The sequence below is a fragment of the Gekko japonicus genome, unplaced genomic scaffold (assembly GCF_001447785.1).
Source record: "Gekko japonicus isolate JY-2015 unplaced genomic scaffold, Gekko_japonicus_V1.1 scaffold348, whole genome shotgun sequence".
Taxonomy (NCBI): Eukaryota; Metazoa; Chordata; class Lepidosauria; order Squamata; family Gekkonidae; genus Gekko; species Gekko japonicus.
In genome coordinates this window covers 49,394-65,741 of record NW_015159720.1, presented here as the reverse complement: position 1 = coordinate 65,741, position 16,348 = coordinate 49,394, and the positions used below count along the sequence as shown (strand labels likewise).

Here is a 16,348-nt window from a genome sequence, read left to right as displayed (position 1 = left end):
GCTTCTGGCCTTCCAGGGAACAGTCAGGGCTGGTTTCTTTTAGGATTGACTGATCTGATCTCCTTGCAGTCCAAGGGACTCTCAAGAGTCTTCTCCAGCACCATAATTTGAAAGCATCTATTCTTCAGCACTCGGCCCTCCTTATGGTCCAACTCTCACAGCCGTACATTACTACTGGGAATACCATTGCTTTGACCATATGGACTTTTGTTAGCAGGGTGATGTCTCTACTTTTTATTAGGCTGTCTAGGTTACACCCTTCTAAGTCTGTGTAGTACCCTGGTCAACCCTAGCTGATGTAGGCTTGGTTCAGGCATAAGGCAAAAACATGGTTTACCTTAACTATGGTTAACCTGCAGGTGAACATTCAAACGTATTGACGTCATTTATAATTCGTCTTTCTCACTGAAACTGAAGGCAGATTACATTTCTTAAAAATGCAATAAAAAGACTATAATACATGCAGTCAGTAATGGAGTAAAACTGCCTAGAAAGTTCACAGACATTACAACGGCAACCATATCGCCGTTATAACGATGTCCCCCTGAACAATTCTGTTTTGCATATTCTGCAGAATGATAAAAGTCCAGGAGTCGCCGTGGCCTCCTCCAGAATAATCGTCAAGAGGGAGTTGATTCTCTCCCCCACCCCCCCTGAAGAGACCCAGCTGGTCTCCCAGTCCCCACTGTAGAAAGGGCAGCATCAAAGACCAAGCCAGGATCCTTTGGACTAACTGTGGTTAATAAATGAACTTCGAGCTGTGCTTTCAGATCCTGACTTGTTATATCCTAATCAGCCATAGTTAGCGGGGTGTCCTGCATTCAGATGATCACGCTAACCATTGTGACTTGAATTAAACCACCATTTTGTGTTGGGTTGGTAGGATGTTATGGCGATACGATGGAGAGCATCCGTAAAGCAAACGTCTAGATCAGGAAATAACTCCCTTCCCAAAGCACAAAGCAATGTAAGCTCTGCAAATGGATTATTGTCCTATATAGAGTCTGTCTCTTCTTTATCTGGTGTACTTTTAACCTTCCAGAAATTGTGCCGAGTCAAACTTGGCAAGGTTCCAAAAGGCCTGCGACTGAAGCTTTGTTGCACCAAGTTTTCTGTGGTCTGTAAAAAAAAAAAAAAAAAGACCTTACAAAAGAAAACTCAGCATTATCTATTTTTGTAAAACAAAGCCAAGAAAGAAAAAAAGGGGGGGGGGGCGGCCCAAGAACAGCAGTGGAAACAAGCTGCTGAAGCAAAACGCTGTTGCAGTCTTTGTGGCAGTGGATGGAGACCTTTCTGTGTGCTCGCACGGCTTTCTTCCTTCTTAAAGCATGGTGCATTTATCTTAATGGGCCACTGATATTCCACAAATGGAATGTGCCATGCTGGGTGATTTTTATTTTTGAGGTCCTGCAGCTCTCCAGGTAATAACTGCCTTTCAGGTTTCTGCAGGCTCGTGTGTATTCCTTAACACTGCATTGTGCAAACAAATGCAGCATTCAATGGATATCTTTGCCTATTGCTTCACACTGGCTTGCCTTACCGGGTTGTTGTGAGGATAAGCCCAGTGTTCCCTGTCAGAAGCAGCAGGGGTGCAAGGAAGCTGGTCTGAGCACGGACTGAATGTGTGTGTATATGGTGTCAAGTCACAGCCAACTTACGGTGACCCCGCAGGGTTTTCAAGGCAAGAGGCATTCAGATGCGGTTTGCCATTGCCTGCCTCTGCATAGCAACCCTGGACTTTCTTGATGGTCTCCCATCCAAGTACTAACCAGGGCCGACCCTGCTTAGCTTCCAAGATCTGACAAGATCGGGCTAACCTAACTGATTACCAGTAAGAAAATGACTGAAGGACAGACTCCCACCTTCTGCTGGAAGCCCCCAGGCAGAGCAGATCTGATCGCTAAGCAAACTTATGCAACTGTCTAGGGCAGAGTTGTTGAACTCATTTGTTACAAGGGCCAGATCTGACATAAATGTCACTTTGTTGGGCCGGGCCATGTGTGCCATAAATGTAATGCTAGGTACCGGAGATATAAACTGTATAAAGTACAGCAGCTGTTAAGTTCCGAATTGGTATCCTCACTGCAAGGCCTCATGGGGTGGGAGGGGTGTGTGCAAAGGAAACCCACATGGGCGGACTGGAGAGCCAGCGGTGCAGCACTGGGCAGATGCTCCCATGATGCTTGACTGCTACAGACGAGGTTGTTCTGCCATGCTGAAGCCACAATCGAAGTGGATCTGCCCACTCCCCCTGCCAAGCAGTCTCCTGTTCCCTCTCTTGCACTAGTTGCTTGCGGGCTGCATACAGAGCCCTGGATGGGCCAATTCTGGCCCCTGGACCTTATGTTTGACACCCCTGGTCTAGGGCACCAGATTTCGAGGGGCATCAAACAGGCGAGAGGAGCCTCCTCTGTCCTTCGTGCCGAAGGGAAGCTGCTACCCACTTGCCACCCTTCTTTCCCTTCCTCCTCCTAGCCCTGCCCAAGCACCAGCTGTCTCTACCAGTGCCACTCCACTGCCACCACCTAACAGCCTAGGTGGGAGTACAGCGAAGGGATTCTCACTGTTCTCTCTACAAAATGGTGTTTACGTGTGCCAAAGTCATAGTTTGCTTTGGGCACCAAAGAAACCTTGGGATGGCCCTGCCCCCAGGGAGAGACAGTACCTGTAAGAAATCTAAGTTACTTTCAGGATGGGATAAGAGACCTCACTTGCGATTTCCTCGCTTCTGCCGCCATCAGAAACCAGGGTCCTGTTAAAGACAAACTGCTTGCGGTGTGTATCTCTGAATTATTCAGCAGAGATACAAAAAGGAAAGGAAACATTGGTTGAATTTCAAGAACTCAGTGCTGTGAAAAGTGATGGACGTGTGAAAAAGAGACGACAATGAGTCCTTTCTGCGAGCGTTCTCCCATTCAGTCCGAGGTCACTCCTTCGGCAAGCTGGGCGCTTGAGCCTAACGCGTCCTGACAGCTCAAGATGATGAAGAAGAATTCCCAGATCCGGAGTTGCGGCCTCTTGCTTCCCTGCTGCCCCATCAACGCATCGTCCCAACAGTCATTGTATCATTGCGCCTGGCCGGTATCTCTACAGGAATTTGCAAATCTCACTGGAGAGAGGGATGGATCCATTCCTCAGAGCAAATTCTTCCCTCTTCGTCCTCACCAACCCCTTCTTCCCATGGAGAATATTTTGAAACTTCTACCTAACGGCCCCTTCCATAAAGGAAAGGGGGAGAAAGGAAAAATCATTAGGAGGGATAATGCACAGGAGAGGAGATTCCACGGTTTGGAGAGAGCCACTACAGAGAGAGAGACAGCACACATAAGCAGAGCAAAGGCCGTATAATTTATGAGTGTTCCAGGCAACAGAGGGCTATATAGATTTTCTAGCAGGCCCCGGATTAATGTCCCGTATAAAAATGGTTTCATGTTTAGCCAACCAGGCAGGGGCTTCCTCCCTTTCAAAAATCCCGTGTTGTCCTTTGACAACTCCTGGGGCTGTTCTTTCGTCTTGATCAGACAAACGACCTGGCTTGGCCCTGATGACGGATGCAGCCCGATTCCCCTTCCTGCACCTCGAAGATCATAAAATCAAAAGGGGAGTGATGATTAGTCTTGCCCAGCTGTTCTCGAGCTTTTTGTCCCAGTGGCTTCCTCTCATTTAAGAAATGGATTGTCCGAGCTTTTGCAGATGGGGCACGTTGGAAGATTCGGTTGGGAACGTTCAATCTCAGTTCTCGGCCAGAAATGAGGAGGTTGGGATGCTGAAGTGGGAACTTGTGATTGGAAGAGTTTAGGATGATACCCTGGCCAGCATCTGCTCAGGCCCGCCTGAGAGACCTCATCAAGCACAGAAGGGAATTAAAGGGGTACAACGTCAGTCTCTCCTATTGGCAAACAGTGTGAAGCTTTTGATTTGGTCGGGCCTGGTATAAATATTAGGAAGTTGGCTTTCTGCCTTTGTCTGGTCAACAGAGAAGTAACATCTGCCTGCTATGTCCCAGGCTCCAGCAACTGGTTGAAGACAGCCTGGCTTGGAGAACATTTGTTCCTGATGGGTTCCAGATAGGGCTGTCCATAGGATTGCCAAGTCCCTTGAAGCTCTTGGAGCATACATCATGGAGCACCATCTAGTGGGTTGGGCAGAGCATGTCTGTTTTGGGTGGCACAAGCAGAGCCTGTTAAAGTACACACACTCAAAACCAAGTGGACAATAGCCTGTCCCTTGCTTCTGGTACCTCACTGTGAAATTTTACCCCCTCCATTGAGACTGTATTCTTGGTGCTAGGGGGGGGGCAACAGAGGGAGGGCTTCTAGTGTCCTGGCCCCACTGCTGGACCTCCTGATGGCACCCGGTATTTTTGGCCACTGTGTGACAGAGTGTTGGATTGGATGGGCCATTGGCCTGATTCAACATTGGCTTCTCTTATGTTCTTATGAGACTTCAGTGTCAACCTTGAGACTGAGCCACCATAGGTACCTGTGGCTGCAACCATGCCTAGGAAGCCAACAAGATCCAAAGAGTGATGAAGTCATTGAGTTCCACATGCCCTCTAACCTTGCTCAAAGATTCTAGACCCAAAAGTCTGGGCAAGAGGAATAAGCCTTAGCCACATTCATTTCCTTCAATGACAGGTCAATCCAAGAGGTAGACCTCCAATTTCTGAACCTTCAGTGAAAAGACAACATCACCTCCATGTGCCAAGCACTGATACTCTCCCTTTCCACTCTCATTCATGTATGGTTGACTATCTCTGCTCATGGTGGAGAGAATGCATTTTCAAGATAAGATGGCGCTGCCCAGCCCAAAGAGATCCCTTTGGGAACCTGTATGCCAGGCTTATTCCAGCTACCATCTTGGAAGTGCTTCCTTTCCAGGAACTCCCCAGTTCCTCTGACCAGACCCGCTTTCTCTGCCTCCATTCCAGCATCAGGTTGTCTAGCCTTCTTGGGGGTATGTGCTCCTTCTGTTCAGAGTGCCTCAGCTTCAGAACCCCTCCCTCCGTGTCTTTGCTCATTCCCCCGGCATATGAACTTTGCATTTATTTGAATACAGGATCGCCCTGGTTCATGTAGTGCTTCCTGTCTCTCCCTCACACTTTCTCAGGTCATGTGGCAGGAGCCAGTTTGGTGTAATGGTTAAGTGCACGGACTCTAATCTGGGAGAACTGGGTTTGATTCCCCAATCCTCCACTTGCACCTGCTGATGTGACCTTGGGTCAGTCACAAGCTCCGGCACAGCTGTTCTTGAAAAAGAGCAGTTTCTGTCAGAGCTCTCTCAGCCCCACCTACCTCACAGGGTGTCTGTTGTGAGGAGGGGAAGGGAAAGGAGTTTGTAAGCCGCTCTGAGGCACCTTTGGGTAGTGAAGGGCGGGGTATAAATCCAATCTCCTTTCTTCTTCTTCTACAGTTTTTATAGGGGCAGTGACCAATTGGGGGCTTTTTGTGTTCCCCCCCTTAGATAACGGTCGCCAGTTCCAAGTTGGGAGATTCCTGAAGATTTGGGGGCAGAACCTGGGAAGGGAAGAGTTTAGGGTGGGGAAGGAGCTGAGTCAGGATGTGATCCACCCTCCGGATCTCCCATTTCCTCCAGGGAAGATCAGTTGTAATTCCAGGAGATCTCTGGGCTCCGTTCCCAAGCTTCACCCAAAAACTAGAGTGCTTATACTATTTTTTTTTTGAAATTTTTAATTAGTTTATATATAGAAAGGGTGGAAGGGGAAAGGAGGAAGAAAAGAAAAATACAGAAATATTTAAAAACTCCAATTTAGCATTCTGCATGCATATCTTCTCATTATGATTTCACAACTACTTCATCTATTATTCTTATTATTCTTCACTTGATCTTACTTTCTTAACACTTAAGTTTTAACCAGTCATAGAACGCCCTCCAGGGCCCCATAAATTCTTCTTCCATTTTTCCTTTTAATAGATTTGTCAACTTGTCCATTTCAGCACATTCCATAATCTTCAATATCAACTCATGTAGTGTTGGAATCTTCAGTGTCCTACATGCCATTGCAAATAAAATTCTGGTAGCTGTTATAACATATAAATTAAACTATCTGTGATTCTTATCAAACTCACCTGGTAAACAATTTAGCAAAAATATCTCTGGCTTCAGAGGTATTGTGATATTCAAGATTAACTGTAAGAAAGTATGCATTTCAACCAGAATTTATTAACCTTTTTACATGTCCACCATATATGGTAGTACGACCCAATATGGTTATTACATTTCCAACACATATTACTCATGTTTTTATGGAAGTGCTTCCTTTCCAGGAACTCCCCAGTTCCTCTGACCAGACCCGCTTTCTCTGCCTCCATTCCAGCATCAGGTTGTCTAGCCTTCTTGGGGGTATGTGCTCCTTCTGTTCAGAGTGCCTCAGCTTCAGAACCCCTCCCTCCGTGTCTTTGCTCATTCCCCCGGCATATGAACTTTGCATTTATTTGAATACAGGATCGCCCTGGTTCATGTAGTGCTTCCTGTCTCTCCCTCACACTTTCTCAGGTCATGTGGCAGGAGCCAGTTTGGTGTAATGGTTAAGTGCGCGGACTCTAATCTGGGAGAACTGGGTTTGATTCCCCAATCCTCCACTTGCACCTGCTGATGTGACCTTGGGTCAGTCACAAGCTCCGGCACAGCTGTTCTTGAAAAAGAGCAGTTTCTGTCAGAGCTCTCTCAGCCCCACCTACCTCACAGGGTGTCTGTTGTGAGGAGGGGAAGGGAAAGGAGTTTGTAAGCCGCTCTGAGGCACCTTTGGGTAGTGAAGGGCGGGGTATAAATCCAATCTCCTTTCTTCTTCTTCTACAGTTTTTATAGGGGCAGTGACCAATTGGGGGCTTTTTGTGTTCCCCCCCTTAGATAACGGTCGCCAGTTCCAAGTTGGGAGATTCCTGAAGATTTGGGGGCAGAACCTGGGAAGGGAAGAGTTTAGGGTGGGGAAGGAGCTGAGTCAGGATGTGATCCACCCTCCGGAGCTCCCATTTCCTCCAGGGAAGATTAGTTGTAATTCCAGGAGATCTCTGGGCTCCGTTCCCAAGCTTCACCCAAAAACCAGAGTGCTTATACTATTTTTTTTTTGAAATTTTTAATTAGTTTATATATAGAAAGGGTGGAAGGGGAAAGGAGGAAGAAAAGAAAAATACAGAAATATTTAAAAACTCCAATTTAGCATTCTGCATGCATATCTTCTCATTATGATTTCACAACTACTTCATCTATTATTCTTATTATTCTTCACTTGATCTTACTTTCTTAACACTTAAGTTTTAACCAGTCATAGAACGCCCTCCAGGGCCCCATAAATTCTTCTTCCATTTTTCCTTTTAATAGATTTGTCAACTTGTCCATTTCAGCACATTCCATAATCTTCAATATCAACTCATGTAGCGTTGGAATCTTCAGTGTCCTACATGCCGTCCCATCCCTTTGTGTCTCTATACATGTTTAATCTAGCAGTAAGCAGCCTATTTTGTGAAGAGTGGGACCATGACTCAGTGGCAGAGAAGTTTCCAGGTTCAATCCCTGGCATCTCCAGTCGAAAGGACAAGATTGGTGGGTAATGTGAAAGACCTCCACCTGAGACCCTGGAGACCCGCTGCCAGTCTGTGTAGACAAGACTGATCTTGATGGATTCAGTACAAAGCAGCTTCATCTATTTGTGGCAAAAACCCAAGTATTTTATTAGTATCTGAAGAGATGGTCCTATTTTGTCAAGTCTTGAAGGAACTCACTCCCAACAACACTCTCATGGCAGTGATTTCTTATTGAGAGGTAAAGAGGTTTCAAGCATAGATGAGTCTGTGTCAGAACTGGCTCCCTTGGCACCAGTTCCCATATTATTCATGTCAAACAACACCCCCCCCCCCCAGTGCCCAGTCCAATCACATCCATACATTCAGACTGCCAAAATCTACTGTGCTTCGTTAATCCTCCCCCGGCACCTGCAATCATATGGTTACATTATCTATCAGTGTCTGGTACTCAAGGCCAAGCATGCATACTTCCCTCTATAGGGAGGCCCCGCATGGACACAGTTATAAACCAGCGCAACTCTCAGCAAAGACCCCACACACTCCCCTCTAATTCCCAGCTAGAATGAAACCAGGCAGTGAGCTACAGAAACAAAAGGCAGACAGCTAACAAATACATGGCAAACAAGGCCTGAGTTTGACATAGTTTTCCTTTCCTTTTCTTTCTGATTGTGGGTGGGGTTTGATTGTATTAATGCCTCCCAGAATCCTTTGGGCATTTGTTACATTTTTAGGAAAAGTTAGTGTTGCAAGTCGTAAGAGTTGCAGTAATAGCAGTGGTGGGATAATTATTCCTAGCAAAATAATAGTTTCAGAGGGCGGCCCAGTTGATCTGCGGTAGAACAGTTAGATACGAGTCCCGGAACACCTTGGCAGAAGTAGCACCTTCTGACTGGGCTAAAAAGACTCCAATCTCTGTTCTTACTCGTGTCTGACAAAGGGAGCTTCGGCTCTTGAGAGCTATGTCCGGAGAGTCTTGTTGGTCTCTCAGGTAATCCTGGACTTGACTCTAACGGTAATGAAATAATAATACTACCTTTATTCTCATATGTGTTGATATAATTAACTTCTCATCCTATAAGTTAGCAGGACTGTATTTTGCAAACTCATAATTTATTTGACTTCAGGGTTTGGGGGGAGGGGGTTGTCATCAAGTCACAGCTGACTCATGGCGACCCCGTAGGGTTTTCAAGGCAAGAGACATTCAGAGGTGGCTGGCCACTGCCTGCCTCTGCATCATGCCCCTGGTATTCCTTGGAGGACTCCCATCCAAAGACTAACCAGGGCTATCCAGGTCAGGGCTTGACTTCAGGTAGTTAAAGGGAAAACCGGAAACCACATAATTTTTAAAAATAGGGAGAGCACAATGAGCTCCCACAGTTAGGGAACACTGTTCTTTAATGGCTTATATAAGGTTTTTCAATTGGATTAAATATGGATTTAAGAGATTTGTGATTTCCCAGAAACTGGAAATACACATCCTCACAAATGGAGCTCAGAATCCAACTGGTATCCATTAGGGGTGTGCATGCTGACCTTCCCGAGCCAAAAATATTCCCGAAAAGACCTTATCTGCATTTTTGGGGTCTATTTCAGTATCCCAAAAGTATCCAGGGTTTCTTGGGAAAATGGGGGGTGGGGGAATCCTCAAAAAATCCCAGATGTTCTCAGAATCGGGGAGATGAGGGAAACAGCTGAGAGGTGAGGAAACAGCCTATCAGCTGTTCGCCCCTTTTTTCTTCTGCAATCCCTTTAAACCAAACTGCAGAAAAGATCGGGAAAACAGCTAAGAGGTGGGAGCCGCTGCTGAGCTGTGTTTTGCGGCCTTGCTGTTCTTTAGCTGGGTTGGGGGTTTTTTTTTCTTTCATTTTTTCCCATCGCGGGTCTGTTGGACCCAGAAAAATCATGATTTAAAAAAAAAAAAAAAAAACAACCCCAGACCTGAATACTTTGCCAGTATTGGGATCCAGGACTTTTCAGAAATTCAGAAATTCTGGGGGATCCAATCGACAAAACCCAGGGAAGAACCCTGCACACCCCTAATATCCATGGTGCTTTCAAGCAAGTTTTAGTCTTCTGTAGTGAAAACTTCATTACAGGTTTAGGTCAAACTGGTCCTCTTTTTCACTAAAGTCAGGATTGCGAATTCAGGATTCCGGGGGGTGGGGTGGGGAGCATAATGGCACAATCAAACATGGGACTGTTCCCCACACCACTTCCTGAAAGGGTACTGTGCAGACAAGGCTGCTGCTGCTGCTTTATTCCGTTGTGCTTATGATTCCCTTGCGGCTATAAACAACCTCTTCCCTGTATGAAAGCCCTTGCATTACCTCCCATAGCATACAGGATGGTCTGGAGAGATTCATTTGCATGTGCTATCTCAGTGTCATTTCTGGTATTCATTTCCCAGTTAGAGCACTGCTGGTGTCAGCATAGGCTAAGATGGGGCAGCTTCCAGGGCCCAAAACATTTGGCCAGGGCCCATGGCCACTGACCCCCACCCACCCACCTGCATTCCTCCCCTGCTTGTCCACCCATGGGTCCTACCCCCCCCTCCACTCACAATAACTGGCGGAATATATTGTTCAGTGTCACCCAGGGGTCATTTAATAGAAAAAGAGGCGCAGGAGCTCATTAGCATAATTCATTAGCATAACTTATTTGCATGTGCCACCCCCCCTGACATCACCAGAAGTGTGTCAGCAGGCAACACCCACCACTCAGGCTTCACTGGACTCTTTTGGATTGCTAGCTATTGGGGGGGGGACGTGCAGATCTGTCCTCGCAGAGGAGGGAGAGCTTGTGCCTGAATAAAACTTGGTCTTAAAGGTGCCACTGGACTGTTTTGGACCGGGGGGCCAGGGGGGAGCTCTGTGACTTACCTGGCTGCTTCTTGCTCTGACTGAGGGCTGCTGGGAGCAGGGGGTGGGGTTTGCTGAATGTGCTCATCCCCTGGGCCCTTTACTGCCGCAGCTCTGCTCCTGTGCACTCCTGCAGGAAATGACCCCTGTCACCAGGGAAGGGCATGCCTCTTGTGCACAGCAGTGGGAGGGGCTTGAAAGCAGGTCGGGGAGCAAGCAAGTGGATGGGTAGAAAAGGGAAGTGCAAGCAGAGGGGCTTTTAGCAGAATTAGGGTCCCCCCAAAAATGGAACCAGCCCTGGGTTAGAGCATTCTTCTCTGGTCTGGCCTCCACACATGGCACTGTGAAGTGGTAGAGCAGAGCTCTGGCTGCAGGAGGTGAGAGCTCGTGTTGAAGCACTTCCCAGCATCAGAAAGAACTCCCTTTAAACAGAAAAATAACATAGCTAGCAAAAGTGGGGGCTAGGAGTATCCTGCCCTAAACAGCTAACTCTCTAATACAAGGGGTTTTGATGGCAAGGGGGGACACCAGCATCGGTGTGCAGCATGGTCACACCCACAGCCCAGAGGTGGCCCACCAAAGATGGTTGGCTTGTCCACTCCTACCAGCATGGGGGATCACACCCGAATTGAGCTCCACTGCCTCCAGCTTCCCTATGGGAGTGGTACTTGGAGGAAACAGGGGGGGACACACCCTTGTGCACCCCGTCAATCCCCATCCCTTCTCCAGGACGGGATGTGTATGCATGCAAGGAGAGTCACTGGAGGTCATCTTGCCTAGCCCCCTCCCCAAAAAATTGTGTGGGGGAGTATTCAAAACCAGTATCTCCCATTCTCCTACTTCATTCTACTGATTCAGCTTTGGACCAATAAGAAACTGGGTCTGCTCCTCACTTGGTCAACCTCCCTAGCCGAGTCACACCTTCTCCACTTACCCTACCTTACAGGATTGTGGTGAGGATAAAACTGGGGAAGGGGGTCCCTGAATTACACCCAGCACTCCTTGGAAGAACAACAGAAGACAGTAACAAGACCTATTCAAACCAGTAACAATTTCCACCTTCTAAACATCTGCTTCTGATTCTTTTACCCGTTTTTTGCCTCCTCTTCAATCCCGCCCAAAATGAACACAGCCCTCTATTTATCCACAGAACAGGCTCAGCCACCACAGTCGCTTCCAAACGCAGCCACTCCCAAGCACCTCTCCCCAAAGCGAGTGGGAGCAACCCCCGGGTTGAGAAGGTAATTCCCTCACAAACCCCAAGCTCACCTGCCTCTTCCATTGGAGGCCCCTCATCGAGGCCTAGGTAAGTAGTGCTGACCCCTTCTCAAAGGCGGCAGAAGAGGCGACGTGGGTAGGGGTTGCTGTGCCCAAAACAGCACAGTGGGGCTTTTCATCAGCAAAATCTTTCCCTCCTTTGGGACTCAGAGGGTTCCAGGGGCTTTTGGCTCTCCACTTCTCCAATGCATGTGGGGCCAGACCATGTCGTGGGCAGACATCTGCCTGGTTCACAGGTCGAAGTCCAACATGTGGTGAGGCATGTTGGTAGCTTGTGCCTGAAGGAGAGAAATCTCTGGCTCTTTTCCAACCAAATGTGCTTTGGGATATTCATCTATCTATCTATGAAGATAGTTCCAAACATTCTAAGAACATAAAAACATAAGCCATGTTGGATCAGGCCAATGGCCCATTCAGTCCAATGCTCTGTGTCACACCGTGGCCAACACCCAGGTGCCATCAGGAGGTCCACCATTGGGACGAGAACTCTAGAAGCCCTCCCACTGTTGCCCCCCAAGCACCAAGAATACAAAGCATCACTGCTCCAAACTTGACCAAGGTACAGAGTGTGGAATGAGACTGTACAGACAAAACGGCAGGGTTATACAAATGAAAGCTAGCTCAGTGCTCATTGGCTGGGCTCACCATCATTGCAAAATCCCTCATGGGGATGCCACTAGGGTGTGTGGGGAAGAAATCAGCTTTTTTCCGGGTCCATTGGACACAAAAAAATCAGTATTTCCCAACATTCCTGAATCCCAATATTGGTATGATATTGGAATTCAGGTAAATAATTGGGAAACCCAATTTATTCAGCATTTAAAAATGCCTTCCCTTCCTTTCCTTAAGTTGTAGAGGCGTGCCGCCCAGGCGGTGTGAATCCAAGAGTGAAGGTGGCACAACTCCGGGAGTGAAGAGAAAGTATTCAAAAATCCTTCCCTTCATTTGTGGAGTTGCACCACTGCTGCTGCATGCCTCCAGGATTGAAGGGAATGGTTTTTCCAAACTGCACTGCCATGGCGACGTGACTCAGCGATATAGCCAACCCAAATAAAAGCCGAATAATATCAGTTTTCATTTGGGACAGTTATATCAGTAGCCAAATCAGATTGTCTAACCTGCATTCACCTGAATTTATTTATTTATTATATTTGGCTTTTATACCACCCGTTCCCCAATAGGGCTCAGGGCAGTGCACAACAAAACCAAATTCATATCATAGTTTAAAACGAATAAAAATCACAATAGACGCCATATTAGCAAAATTCCATAGTAGCAATACAGTTTAAAAAAACAGATGGCAATCAAAGTTCCAATTGTACTACCACCTATAAGGTATTTTTGGGGTATTTATTCGGTTCAGTTTATACCGAACACATGCCCCTAGACCCCACACACCTCACAGACCAGGCCTATATGTGCCGCAAAATGAGGTGGTTGACTGGACTTTACCAACTCAGACTGCAAGTGGGGCATGCGAGCTTGACTGATGTAGTGGTTCGGGTACCAGATTAGGATCTGGGAGTCCCAGGTTCAAATCCCCACTCAGCTATGGAAGCCTGCTGGATGATCTTGGGCCAGGCACAAGGCTCTCTCAGCCTCAGCTTCCTCACAGGCAGAGGTCATTTTGTAGAAAAAGAGGTGCAGGAGATCATTAGCATAACTTATTAGCATAACTTATTTGCATATGCCATACCCCCTGACATCACCGGAAGTGTGTCAGAAGGCTACACCCACCGCTCAGGCTCCACTGGACTGTTCTGGATTGCTAGCTATTGGGGGTGGGGAATGTGCAGATCTGCCTTCACAGAGGAGGGAGAGCTTGTACCTGAAGGCGGGGTGGGGGCTCTGCAACTTACCTGGCTGCTTCTTGCTCCTCCTGGTACAACTGAGGGCTGCTGGGAGCAGGGGGCGGGGCTTGTTGCATGTGCACACCCCCTGGGCTCCTTACTGCCGGAGCTCCACTCCTGTGCGCTCCTGCAGGAAATGACCCCTGCTTACAGGGTTGTTGTTGTGAAGATAAAATGGGAGACCGGAGAGTGAGATGGGCTCCTTGGAGGAAGGGTGGGATAACAATGTACTAAATAAATAGATTAAATCCCAATTCTTTTCAAGTTCCATCACATAAAAGAAAACTAGCACACCAGGGAGAGAGTCCGGCTTAACCCACTTCCCCATGTGCTTGTGTTTCAACTGGCAAGGAGTTATTAACAAAGGGGAAGCATTCCCAAATACACTCCTCCCACCTTCAGTCTGGAGTGGCGGAGGCCGTTGTCGCGGTCCCCCTTGGTCTTCGGGATGGCGCCCCCGGTGGCCGTGTTGGGGAGGCGTCAGCCCTGACGCGGGACGACGGGCAGGCTGAGTGTGAGGCGGGTTCGAGTGAAAGCGCGGGAGAGGTGGCCTCAGATTGGCAGGGGGTGGGGTTGCGGTCACCCCTAGCGCCCCTCTGCCTGCACGCCGTATCTGCGCCCTTGTCGTCCTTCTCTCTCTGATCCAGCCTTGGTTGCTGAGTACTCTCCTCCCCGGCCCTCTCTGTAATCCCCCTTTTATTCGCTCTGTGCCGCACTCAGCCCGCCCCGTCCCTCCCGTGTGTTTGACTCCTCCCCCCTACATCAGGAGAGACGCCGACGGGGCGTCCCTGAGTGATGCGCACGCACGCCAGCGGCGGCTCTGGCGGCCTTAGGACCGCGCCGCCGGCGCCGCCCGGCTGCCTCGCCTCTACGGCATGCCCCGGGAGCCTCCCCCTTCCGCTGCCTCCTGGGCCGCTGCTGCTCCCTCGGGCGCGGCCGGGCTTCCGTCCTGCTGGGTTGCCGTTCTTGCTTGTCGAGAGGGGGGGGCTACCCTGCCCCATCGCGCCGCTCCTCTGCTGGTGAGTTGACGCATTGCATGCCCGAGCTAGTTGTCGAGGCCCCCGGGGTCGGTTGGGTGTCGGCCGCGACCCCTGGAGCGGGACAGCCGTTCTACCATGCTAGGACTCGACTGTTTCCCCCACCACCACATCCTGTGACATGGGAGACACCAATCAAAATAGCCTCCACATTTTGCCACAAGCAACATTTGAAGTAAACTGAGAGGTTCTTCCTCAGGGAGCACCTGAGGAACTGGGAAGGAAGCCAAAATAAGTTTCAGTCAGACAGGCAAGAGATCTCCAGGGGATGCCGCTGCTCCCTAGAATTTGTCATCTCTGCTAGGCTCGAGTCACCAAGCGCCTTAGAGACCGACGGCTAGATTCAAGTCCAGAGGCGCCTTAGAGACCAACAAGCGTTTTTTTTTTTGGGGGGGGGTATAAGCTTTAGAGAATCAAAGCTCCCTCTCGAAAGTTCAGACCCCAAAACCCTTGTTGGTCTCTGAGGTGCGACTGGACTCCAAGCTAGCTGTTCTCAGCACAGAATTTGGCCACTTTAGAATTTTCCAGATCTTCCCGGGCACTTGGATAAAGTAGGGGTGAGATAAGTGGATCACATGTTGTACACATGTCCTTATAAAATGGACGACACACGTTCCGCTGTTTTGACAGCGCTCAGTTGGCAGGGACGGAGACACTGAGGGCAGGGAATCGGTGAGTATCTCCCTTCTGACAAGGCTGAGGGCAGGCAGTTAAAAAGGGCCAGGGTGAAATCCAGCTGTCCTCTCGCCGACCAGCACGGCTGCCCTCTGACACTTCTTTTCTGCTGCATCTGAAGTTCCCTGCCTGGTCTGGCTCAACTCTCTTGCTCTCTGCTTTCCGCGGCTGCCCTTCCCTGTGGATTACCTGGCACGGTCCGTGAGGGATGTTTTCCTGGGCTGAGCTGGGCATAACGCCAGGTCTAGGGGCTGCCTTCCAAATGAATACTGCGCCAACTGCTCGAACCAGGCTGCCTGGCGTAAGAGGCGTTTCGTCAGTATGCACGTGGCGTGGCTCTTGATCCTTCTTGCCTTGGAAGCGGGGGTGGGGGCACTTTCTCCAGCCTGCAGGCTTTGCCGTGGGGCCGCGTGACGGTTACTAACAGTTCCCAGTATTGATCTACCTGGTCCAAAAATAGTCCTGAAAATCTTGTTGCCTTTAAAAAAAGAAGAAGAACCATGCAAGGAGACAGGTCGAAGGAGGCTGCAAGCACAGCTTCTCTTGGGCAAGCCTAGCAAATGCTACTGACCCAGGACAGAAGCAAGCACAGGTTACAAAAAGATGTCACAAGAGCCCCGCTGGATCAGCCCAGTGGGCCACCTAGTCCAGCATCCTGTCTCACACAGCAGACAACCCGTTCCTCTGGTTGGCCAACAACAGGGCACAGAGGCCGAGGCCTTCCCCTGATGTTGCCTCCTGGCTCTCAGATTCAAAGGCTTAGTGCCTCTGAATGGGGAGGTTCCCCTCAGCCACCATGGTTAGTAGCCATTGATAGACTTATCCTCAGGGGTCTTTTCCTAGAAAAAGAGCTGCAGGAGCTCATTAGCATATGGTATGCTAATGAGCTACTAGGCTATTAGCATATGGCATGCCCCCTGACATCACCGGACATCAAAAGCCTCCCCTTTCCTTCCCCAGCTGGTCTGTGTGGGGGGGAAGTGAAGAGAGTTGGGCCACAGAAGGAGGAAAGAGGGAAGGAAAGAGAGAGAGTAGAGAGAAGGAAAGAAGGGAGGAAAGAGAAGGAAAGAAGGATGGAAAGAAAGAGAGAGAAGGGAAGAAGGAGG

At 48.9% G+C, this 16,348-nt stretch overlaps 1 protein-coding gene across 4 annotated transcripts in view; it reads left to right on the top strand.

Annotated features, from left to right (window-relative positions):
* The window catches only part of BCAS3 (breast carcinoma amplified sequence 3), an 812,136-nt gene that overhangs the window by 790,626 nt on the left and 5,162 nt on the right, over nucleotides 1-16,348 (top strand). Inside the window, exon 25 of one of the 4 annotated variants that reach the window (XM_015420405.1) lies at nucleotides 11,553-11,643. The exons of the other annotated variants lie outside the window; for them this stretch is intronic. Coding sequence (XP_015275891.1) covers nucleotides 11,553-11,643 — 91 coding nt within the window. The remainder of the gene's footprint in view (nucleotides 1-11,552; nucleotides 11,644-16,348) is intronic. 4 annotated transcript variants of the gene reach the window in all.